This window comes from Blastocystis hominis (assembly GCF_000151665.1).
Source record: "Blastocystis hominis, Singapore isolate B (sub-type 7) whole genome shotgun sequence assembly, scaffold_8".
Classification (NCBI taxonomy): Eukaryota; class Bigyra; order Opalinata; family Blastocystidae; genus Blastocystis; species Blastocystis hominis.
In genome coordinates, this window is record NW_013171867.1 from 698,172 (window position 1) to 708,480 (window position 10,309).

At 49.6% G+C, this 10,309-nt stretch overlaps 5 protein-coding genes; 2 read left to right on the forward strand and 3 right to left on the reverse strand.

Annotated features, from left to right (window-relative positions):
- Positions 1-2,476: 2,476 nt before the first annotated feature.
- On the reverse strand, positions 2,477-3,850 carry GSBLH_T00004896001 (Aminomethyltransferase). XM_013043878.1 has 6 exons: positions 3,802-3,850; positions 3,618-3,749; positions 3,521-3,588; positions 3,338-3,490; positions 2,795-3,308; positions 2,477-2,761 (listed from the first exon to the last, which is right to left on the reverse strand). Exons 1-6 carry the CDS (start codon positions 3,835-3,837, stop codon positions 2,492-2,494), a joined length of 1,173 nt encoding a protein of 390 aa, XP_012899332.1. The 5' UTR covers positions 3,838-3,850; the 3' UTR covers positions 2,477-2,491.
- A 260-nt stretch (positions 3,851-4,110) lies between these two features.
- On the forward strand, positions 4,111-7,247 carry GSBLH_T00004897001 (uncharacterized protein; the record flags this gene model as incomplete). XM_013043879.1 has 9 exons in its annotated part: positions 4,111-4,274; positions 4,308-4,464; positions 4,497-4,565; positions 4,597-4,791; positions 4,824-4,952; positions 4,984-5,085; positions 5,115-5,420; positions 5,451-5,591; positions 5,944-7,247. 9 exons carry the CDS (start codon positions 4,111-4,113, stop codon positions 7,201-7,203), a joined length of 2,523 nt encoding a protein of 840 aa, XP_012899333.1. The 3' UTR covers positions 7,204-7,247.
- Positions 7,248-7,517: 270 nt separating this feature from the next.
- GSBLH_T00004898001 (uncharacterized protein) lies at positions 7,518-7,933 on the forward strand (the record flags this gene model as incomplete). XM_013043880.1 has 1 exon in its annotated part: positions 7,518-7,933. One exon carries the CDS (start codon positions 7,518-7,520, stop codon positions 7,905-7,907), a length of 390 nt encoding a protein of 129 aa, XP_012899334.1. The 3' UTR covers positions 7,908-7,933.
- A 111-nt stretch (positions 7,934-8,044) lies between these two features.
- GSBLH_T00004899001 (uncharacterized protein) lies at positions 8,045-8,924 on the reverse strand (the record flags this gene model as incomplete). Its single annotated transcript, XM_013043881.1, has 5 exons — positions 8,045-8,175; positions 8,206-8,368; positions 8,400-8,497; positions 8,528-8,706; positions 8,737-8,924. 5 exons carry the CDS (start codon positions 8,922-8,924, stop codon positions 8,045-8,047), a joined length of 759 nt encoding a protein of 252 aa, XP_012899335.1.
- Positions 8,925-9,084: 160 nt separating this feature from the next.
- GSBLH_T00004900001 (uncharacterized protein) lies at positions 9,085-10,020 on the reverse strand (the record flags this gene model as incomplete). XM_013043882.1 has 6 exons in its annotated part: positions 9,900-10,020; positions 9,830-9,868; positions 9,692-9,798; positions 9,516-9,660; positions 9,243-9,487; positions 9,085-9,213 (listed from the first exon to the last, which is right to left on the reverse strand). Exons 1-6 carry the CDS (start codon positions 9,994-9,996, stop codon positions 9,085-9,087), a joined length of 762 nt encoding a protein of 253 aa, XP_012899336.1. The 5' UTR covers positions 9,997-10,020.
- Between the last annotated feature and the right edge of the window lie 289 nt (positions 10,021-10,309).

Consider the following 10,309-nt stretch of genomic DNA (forward strand, 5'->3'; position numbering starts at 1 on the left):
AATACGCGCAGATGATGCGTGCCGCCAACGAAGACAGCTCCGAAACCACCACCACGCGTTCTTGCGCTTCTTGGAATAGTGTTTCCAACTCCGAAACTTCCGTCTATTCGATAAAACGCTCAAAAACAATTTAAAAAAAACATTCGATGACGTTAACGTATCCAAAAACGACGATCGCCATTCCGTCTATGCATCAAATCCGCACGCCACTTCCACCTCCGCGTCGTGCAGCGCAATCAGCTCATGAAACTCCCCTTCAGGGAAACGAGCACGTTGCAACCGATCACGAAACTCCCCCAGTTTCTCCAGTGTGAGGAAATCGGGGTCGTAAAGTTCGGCCAATCGATTGAAGTCGAACACGTGACCCGGTTCGTATTTCAACTCGCTGAGTTCGATCGAATTCGACGGCTTGTGAACCGAATCGATCAGCTTGTGCATGTGTCGCAGAAACTCCTTCCCCAACGCCAATCGGTTCTATGTTTCTCCGTTTCCCCATTCCTACGTCGACGTTGTACAGTTCCTGCGGCTGCTGCACGCGGTCGCTGAGCAATTGGTCGTGAAATTCCTGCAGTTGGGCGATCGAAAGACTCACGAAATTGCGGCGAACGCGGCGGGAGATCGCGCGCGCGGAGCGAATTGTGTCGCTCAACTGGCGCGCTCCGTTGACGATGAGACGCTTCTCGAGAATCTGCGGTGAGACACAGAAACACAATTGAATACGAGGTTGTAGATGTCTTCGAGTTCTTCCAAACACGGATATTTCTATAAAGAAAAAGGCCCGATTTTTGGAGGTACAGTCGACGAAGAAAACGGCGCGCGCATAATCGCGAGTTTTTCATCGATGCGGTTCGCCAGCTCGATTTTCTTCCGCAGTTTCTCCAGTTTCCCCACTACGAGATCGAACTTCTGCGCACGATCGAGCAATTGGAGCAAGAAGCTAACGGAACTGAACGAATTCACGCTACAATTCAACGCACTCGATCGCCCCAACGCGCTGTCGATTTGCTTCTCCAGCTGCGATTTCCCGCGGATTAACTTCTCGAACACGAAGAAGTCGTTACAACGGGGAACCGAATCGGGGAAACTCCGCAGAATCCGGTTGAGTTGTTCCGTGGTGTGGAATTCGCCGCTTCGAATCACTTCGTGGACGCGGCTTCGCCACTCGTTTACCGAGTTTACCGCGGTTTTCACGCGGCACACCAGAGAGAAGACGCGGGAGCTGGGAGGGCCGTGCGATTCGATGAGGGATTGGGCGTTTCGGAGGAGTTCTTCGTATTCTTCGATGGTCATTTTGTGGTCCAAATGACTCTGGAAGTTTTCCCGCCATTTCGCCCAGAGTCTACGTGTGACCGAACAAACAGATTGCTGCTTTTGTGTTGAATCGCCCGATTCTTCGGTTTCGGAAAAGTTTAGCTGAATGAAAAGAAAAAAAAGAGAGCTACGATGTGGTAATGAATGTCTTGTCTGGCTTCGCTGCCGTGGACGTCTTCGATCTTCCAGGAAGTGCGTTCTGCATCTCCACTCATGGAGCTATCGAAGAATAGACGAGCCTGACTCGCATCGCCGTTGAATCTAGAAATAGCAAATACCAATTTTAAAAACCGTGCAACGAGATTAAGAGCCATCTCTTCCGCTGTCTACAAATCAGATCGAATAGAGGGTGTCGACATAATAGTTTGTGTGCATCGGCGTATCAGCACCGATTTTCTTACGTACATAGGTGATAAAATCATCCACCTGAAATCAAAAAGAGGGGACATGACCTACACTCTGCTCGTTCTCTCCCTCTGCATGCTCAGGAAGAAATACACTGCTTTGGTGTAAAAATAAAATATCCGATGGAACTGTTGCGCACTGTCGTGGTATTTCACTTACGTCATATCGTTTTGGAATGTGTTCCGGATCAAACTTCGGGACCTCAGCTTGATACCTAGCATGAAAAGCAAAGATCGATCTCACATATCAACATCAACACGGCTTTCACTAGGCTCAAAAAAGAGCTCTTCTTTCGGATCAACATACCCTATCCAATCAGAATATTCAAAGAAACAGCAGTACCTTCGAACTTGGGAGGAACCGACATTTGAATCAAATCTCTACAGTTCATCTCCCTCCGCACTGCCCACGTTCTTCTGTCCAATAAAATAACAAAGGCGCTCCTTTTCCAAAACAAACACTTCCACTTGTAAAACAGTTTTCACATTGTACACAACATTTCACAGGCCAAGTTTGGGATGCATTCTCTTTTTCATGCCGAGTCTTGCCATGTGCAGGGCTATCCATCCTTCATTGGCATAATCTATCATCCTTCCATCACACCTTCTCAAAATCTCTTCTTTCACTCTGTAAACTATTCCAAGCAATTCATGTCCTTCTATTTCCCATCAACGTTCATATTCCCCACTCCTTCCTCCATCATTCCACCATCCCCCTTTTTCTTTTTCTTTCTCTTTCTCTTTCTTTCAAACAAACAAACTCACACATTTCTTTCTTATCCTCTATAATAATTGTTGGGCACGAACGGCATCTTGGTGACCACAGCGGGGTACTTCTTGTTGCGCACCTCCACCTCCACCTGGGTTCCGGCCGTGTGCAGTCCCTTCTTAATGTATCCCATCGCCACCGGCTTCTTCAGCGACGGCGACAGCGTGCCCGACGTGATCTCTCCCACCAGCTCGCCGTTCGAGTAGATCTTGGCTCCGTGTCTCGCGGGCGCGCCCTGCACCATGAATCCCACTCGCTTCTTCTCGCACGTCTTCATCTACAATCATCACCGCCGCTTCCCTCGCCCCACTCTCTCCATAATCGCCTTGTGTCCGATGAACCCGCCATCCGCGCGGCGCTGCTTGCTGATCGTCCACATCAGCGTGCCCTCCACCGGCGACACCGCCGTGCTCAGATCCGTGCCGTACAGACACAGACCCGCCTCCAGACGCAGCGAATCGCGCGCTCCCAGACCGCACGGCAGCACTTCCTTCTCCTTCAGGATTTCCTTCACCAGCGGGATCGAGTCTGCCGCGGGGATCTGCACTTCGTAGCCGTCTTCGCCCGTGTAGCCGCAGCGCGTCACGCGGCAGTTCACGCCGCCCACCTTGATGTCCTGACCCGTCATGAACGGCATCTTCGTCACGTCGAATTCCGTGAAGCGGCGCAGAACCGCGGGAGCCATGGCGCCCTGCAGAGCGATCAGACCGATGTCGCCGAGGTACTCCATCTGCACCTCCTTGCCCTCGGCCTGGAACTTGGCCATCTCCTTCTTGAAGTGCTCCATGTCGCCGTATTTGCAGGCGCCGTTCACCACCTCGTAGCTGCAATCGACACAACACACAAGGAGTACTGGTAGTCGCCGGCGTTGGTGATCACAGTGTCATCGATGATACCACCGTCCTCCTGGCACAGCAGAGTCAAACGGCCCTGGGTGGGCTGCAGAGAGTGGATGTCGCTCACAAGAACGCGCTCCAGGAACTCAACACGGTCCTTTCCAGTCCACCTGCCACTCATCCCCATCGTCGAAACTCACTTGATCTGACCCATGTGGGAAACATCGAACAGACCGCAGGTGTTCTTTCCTCTCACGGCCATATGCTCCTAGAATGAAGAGGAAACCGAAGAACAACGGGAAGCACTCCGGAATACTGCACAGGCAGAGCATATCCAGCGAACTCCACAATCTTGCCCTTGAGCTCGTTATGGAGATCGAACAGGGGAGTGTGAGCGATATTTGCGGAAACAGAGAAAGCGCGAATTGCCTAGAGAGCGGTAAGTCCAAAAGTTCTCCCAAACAGCTCCCAAATTGCCTACAGGTCTCGTAAAGGTCTTAGCTACGGTAGCAAGCATAATGTTGTTTGATTGATCAAATAATGAATGAGAACATGGGGAAACAAATCGGAGGTTTGTTCCTTATTATTATTATAGTGAATCACTGTACAGTTTTTGTTTTTCTAATTCACCGAAAAATGGGTAATTTTGAATTTTTTGGATAGGGATGGCGTGAAGAAGGTACTGCAATCCGTGGAATGCATCATCCACTTCCATGCAATTTGAATTCGCAATACCGCGGTTCCTACCCTATTTCAGCCACACTTGTTTCAAACCCATATTTCCTTATCGATGACCAAAAAGGCACAGAGAACAGGAGATAAGTGGTACGCCCTTGCTAAGCAGCAGGGCTACCGAGCTCGTTCTGCTTTTAAGCTTATCCAGTTGAATCGTCAGTTCAACTTCTTATCAAAAGCTCACGTGTTGATTGATCTCTGTGCAGCTCCAGGAGGATGGTAGAATGGCACGGTTGGATTGTAATTTGGTAGGTGTCAAGTGGCAGCAAAGCAGATGCCCATCGAAAGCACGATTATTGGCGTGGATTTGCTTCCTATTAAGCCGATACACAATGTCAAGACATTTCAAGAGGACATTACGACGTTGAGCTGTAGGGACGTGATAAAGAGAGAATTGCACGGAAAACATGTACTTCTGACTATGGCGATATTATGGAATAGGCTGACGTAGTGCTGCACGATGGTGCTCCGAATGTAGGAGGAGGTTGGAGCAAGGATGCGTTTGACCAGGTTTGTGCGATGTGCCTGCCTCACAGAGTAGAACTCGCTGGTCCTTCACTCGCTCCGTTTGGCTGTGGAGTTCATGACGAAGGGCGCGACATTCGTCACGAAGGTGTTCCGTTCTGCGGATTACCACGCTCTCATCTATATCTTCAACCAGCTCTTCGAGAAGGTGCAGGCCACCAAGCCCGCTGCTTCGCGTACCGAATCAGCAGAAATTTTCGTGGTGTGCCAGGTAGGTGAAATCCCCGCGTGAGTAACGCCCAGAACTACAAAGCGCCATCCTACATCGACCCCAAATTCCTCAACCCGGACTACGCCTTCAAGCAGGTGGGAGCCCCCAAGCAAGAAGTGAATCTGTTTGCCTCGAAGAACCCGCGAAAGCGATTCCGCGAGGTACGATCAACCCCGATCGGTGAGTGTGTAGGGCTACGACGAGGATTTGGGCCTGGGACTGAAGCGTGTGATTTCGGTGAAGGATTTTATGACGCGTTCGGACCCGATTCGCGTTCTCAGCGAGGCTCACGAGGTAGAAACGGAGAAACCGGTCGATGGTAGTTGCGATTCGACGAGGACAGCGCGGCGTTCCTGGAGAGTCCGCTCACGACGGAGGAAGTGCGCGCCTGCTGCAGCGATCTGCGCGTGCTGAACAAGAACGATTTCAAAATGCTGCTCAAATGGCGATTGCAGATGCTCAAAGAGAAGAAGGAGTTGATCCAGTCCATGCAGCATCCTGCCCAGCAAATCGGGGAAACAGGGGAAACCGGGGAAGCTGGAGAAACAGGAGAAACCGGGGAAACGGAAGAGAAAGAGGAGAAGAAGAGCGTGGAGAGCGAGTTGCAGGAAGTACGCGAGCGTATAGCGGTAGAAACGTGGAAACGGAGTAATGGATAGTTGGAGAAACGCCGTGAGGAGCGGAAGGAGCGAAAGCGTCTAGCGAAGGAGCGAAAGCGTCGGTTGCTGGGCATGGACAAAACGCCTGTGATGGATTTGGGCGATCAAGTGTTCAGCGTAACGGATTTGAGTCGCGTGGAGGTAGGAGAGAAAGAGGAGAGAGGGTAAACGATAGCGAGACGAGTTGGGCGATGTGGATCTGAACAAGGCAGAGAACCCGCTGGATTGGATCGATGGGGAGAAAGAGGAGGCAGAAGAGGATGGAGAGAAGGAAGAGGACAGCGACGTGGACGAAATGGAAGTGCTGCAAGCGCAGCTCGACAATTTGTACGAGAACTATAAGATGCGACACGCCGCTAATGAGAAGCGATATCTGCAGGAGCTGGAGAAGAAGAAGGGATTGCCCGCGCAGAAACTGCGGGAATTGGTGGGAAAGCCGCGGGAATGTGACGTGTAGCACAAACTGGACGAGTTGTATCAGAAGGAAGTGGAGATCAAGAAGGAAGATTTGATGAAGCAAGCGGAGGATGAAAACGACGATGAAAGTATGAGCGAAACCGGCGAATCGGACGATGAGACTGTCAAGAAATCGAAATCGAAATCAAAGAAATCCACTCGCATGACCGAGTCTGCAGCCAGCAGCGACGAGGAGAACGAGGAGAACGAGGCCTCCGATTCCTCGGACGAAGCCTCGGCGTCGCTGCGTCGTCAGCGTTGGTTCAGCGACCCGCTCTTCGCCTCCCTGAACGACGAGGCCTCCGATTCCTCGGACGAAGACGCGATCGCCGCGATGAAAAGCGAGGCGCGCAAGTCGCAGAAGCGGCCGCAGAGCGAGCTGCCGCTGGCGGATCGGCTGCGAGCGTACAACGACGAGGAGGACGCGGAGCTGCTCGCGGAAGCCCCGAAGATCGACGGGAGCCAAATCGCGGACGGAGAATACGTGCCGCCTCTGCTCGATGTGCCCAAATCGGATAAAGAAAAGCGACATGAAAAGCGCGTGAAGCGACTCGAGAAGGAGCGAAAGAAGAAGGAGAAAGAGGCCAAGGCGGATCTGGAGATCGTGGAAACGGGGTTCCCGCAGGCGACGAGCCATCTAACGGAGGACCAGTTGGCTCGGCAAGCGATGATCAAAGCGGGCCTGGGCTCGCAAACGGACGATTCGGCGTACGGTGACCTGGAAGTGGTGAAGGCCAACGAGCCCAAAATCGGCTCGGACGAACACCTGGAAGCGCTGTCGCTGGGGTTCCTTCTCTCCAAGCACAGCACGGCCAACGACCTCATCGACTCCTCGTACAACCGGTACATGTTCAACGACCCCGCGGGACTGCCGGAGTGGTTCCTGGAGGACGAGCGGAAGTACAATCGCCCGCAGCTGCCGATGACGCAGGAGATCATGGCGAGGCTGCGGAAGCAGTTCCAGAACGACGATCGAACGATCAAGAAGGAGCGCGAGGCGATGGCGCGGAAGCGAAGACGCGTGGAGCGGTTCCGAAAGCAGCAGAAGGCGAAGATTGACAGCATTAATAACGACGAGGACATGCCGGACAGCGCGAAGCTGAAGGCGATTCAGAAGCTGATGAAGGGAAAGGACGTGAAACATCCAGGGAAAACGTATGTGGTGGGGAAGAAGGGAGCCAAGGGCGGACGCGGAGTGAAGGTCGTGGATCGACGACTCAAGAAGGACAAGCGCGGAGAGAAGCGCGCCGCGTGGAGGGCGAAGCATCATTTGAAGGGGAAGAAGGGGAAGAAGTGAGCGACATGCATGGAAAGGGTTTTGGTCATTTATTATGTGGTAGTGAGGTGTTTGTTGGAGAATGCAGCGATGGAGTGAGGGGTGGAGGCAATAATGATATTATGGAATTGCACCACAGCAGTGATTCTCATTGTCCACCCAAATAAAAATTTGAGTTATAGACCATTCAGTAGTTTCATTCACATTTTTAAACCTCGAGAAATCTCAACTATTATCGAAAATACTATAGATTGAAAGGAGATTATTTGCATGAAATGTATACAACTTCCTTGGTCGATATTGACAAAAATACAAAACTCATTAATTTCTTTCCGATGCTACAGTTATTCGTGAGAACTGTGTCTGGAAGAACTCTTCCGCTACAGGTGGAGAGTGGAGAAACCGTGGAGACGGTCAAACAGATGCTCCAGGAGCGAGAGAACGTGGATGTCGATCACCAGCGCCTGGTTTTCGCTGGAAAGGAGCTGGATGATAGCAAGACACTCGAGTCTTACAACTTGAAGGGAGATGAAACTCTGGAAATGCTTTTCAAGATTGCTGGAGGAGTGATCGAGCCCACCTTGGCTGCTCTGGCCAAGAAGTACAACTGTGAGAAGATGGTGTGCCGTAAGTGCTACGCTCGTCTTCCTCTTCGTGCGCATAACTGCCGTAAGAAGAAGTGTGGACACAGCAACCATCTGCGCCCCAAGAAGAAGCTGAAGTAACTGTGAATGTGTATCATAGATGTATTGTTTTGTTTGTTCCAACAAACATCTTATGAACAAACCTTTATTTTTATTGCTCCTTACCATTCCCGTTTTTACCGTAATAAGGACTGACCATCAAACAGTTCCCGCCATCCCTACCTTGATTCGTGAATCTTATACCCATAAATCTTTGGCTGGAATAGCTTCTTCGCGTTGGTTATGTACTCCGGGTAAGCCAATAGGAAAATGTGAGGGAACGTAGTTCCAAAAAACGCTCCATCAATATCTATCTCTCAGGCCTTTGCGACTCACTAACGGCTGTAATCCAGAGGGGGGTGGTAAACATCTTTGCAGCAGGGACAGAAGAGCTTGACGCATCCATTTCCGGGTTTGTCAGATAGGCCGATTGGAAGAAGGTTATAATTGTTACAGTATACGCGAGGACATGTACCGAATGTGCACTCTTTAAATTTTTGGAGCTACAGCGTAAACAAGCAGAAATGGAGAAACCATAGCGTCTAATCCTTGTGCAGTCAGTATGTAGCGCGCGTGGATCATCCCATAAATGCACTCCGCATTTGCTTGAAGCTCGTCATCGTCAATATCCGCTATTCCTCAGAAGATTGGATCAGAAATACAGTCCATGCCCTCAAAGTTTTGTCTGTCTAAGATGAGATTAAGAGCTTGTCTATATAGATGAAATTCGGAGTTAATCCCGTAGAGGTTAAATGCATCCGTTATAAAATCAGTGTCGACTTCCACAAAATAGCTATTTTCACTTTTACTACAGAATTGAGAAATCCATGACTTGTTATCCCTAATTTTCAGAAGAGTTGGCAAAATCTACTCGTGATCATAGTCACTCGACTCCTTATCGTATGGTATTGTAGGAGTATTCTCCATTCCCAAACAAATTGAAGTTTTTTTGACAAAAAATGTGCCGGATTTGTTGTTCCATAATTCCATAAAAGCAGCATATCGCGAATTTGAGTGTTTACAAACTGAATCCATGCACCATTTGAGACAAAATGTCATCAAAATTGTATAGAAACAAACATCATCACCATTATTCCTTTAGAGAAAAACTATCATCCAGATACCCTATCGACAGCCCATCATTCAGCCACTTCTCTTCCTCCGCCGGGTGTTCCGCATGGAAAGACGAATACCTACACATGTTTCTCCGCCTCTTCTCCTACAGCACTTCCAACAGCTCGTTTATTCCTACAGTCTTCTCTCCGCGCGCCTCTGCGTCCTGCGCAAAGCTCTCCACTCTTTGCAGCGCTTGGTACATTGATGTCCCTTCTTTCTGCAACGCCTCGATCTACGTTCTAAAAATTGCACAGCCAGTACTAATCGATCCCGTTCGTTGATCTTCTCCTCTAACGTGCGCAGTTTGTGCTTCAAATCGTCGACCTGCTTCATGGGTTCACCCAGTCGCAGCGTTCCGTGGCGTTGCGGCGCTGTTGGTGGTGCTGCCAACGTTGACGAACGGACTGTGCGCTGAGAAAATGTCGCAGAACCGATCGAACAGCGACCGGAACTGAGTATCTGTTCATTTTGGCGAAGTTCCCGGTCGCGCTCAGAAAGATTGAAATCTTCGTGGAAACAGGGAAGCAAGCATACCTTTGCCGCCTTTGCTGTATTGACGCCGCTTGATGGGATCGTAATCACGCTCTTCGTACAATTTGTCATATAAGTTTTTAAGAAACTGTAAAAATTCTAAGTTGTCCTGCGGACGGCCTCGGCTGAGGTTTTCAATCGGAATGTTCTGAAAGGTAATGAAACGAATGCTAAGATACGAATTGGACATTCTTTGCAGTAAAAACACTCTGAATTAACCTATAATTCTTCTGAATTTCAAATGGCTCCTTTGCCAGAAAATTCACTTTTGACATTGGCATACTCGCTAGGGATGACGATACATGCAAAACAAATACACGGAAACAGAATATCAATGATCTGACAAGAAAACGCTCCTACACATGATATTACTCTCATAAAGAATACCGTTATAAACCTCTTCGAACTTATTAATACTCACCAGTAAGGTGTCTTTCAGCCATTGGATAATTTCGACTCGCGTGGCTTTATTTATCCCGCTCATACCTTTAAAAAGAGAGCAATGCTAGGCACACAAATTACACAAGAATTGATAAGCAGGAGTTTTTTTCTGCTGGACAATTTCCGTTAGATTATTTGGATTCATGAGCGAGAGTGATTTGAAAGCGTTGTCTGAGAGGCTCCAGGCATTAGAACTGCGATTGCGCAAGGTCGAATCGCTGCATGTCAGCTTCATTGGATCTGATGAGAATTAGAGAGACGACCCCAGTGATGACACTGAAGCACAGGCGAGAGTCAGAAAAGCGTGCAGTGAGAGTGGATTAAAGCAGTAAGATGTATTCCTTCGATGTCATAGC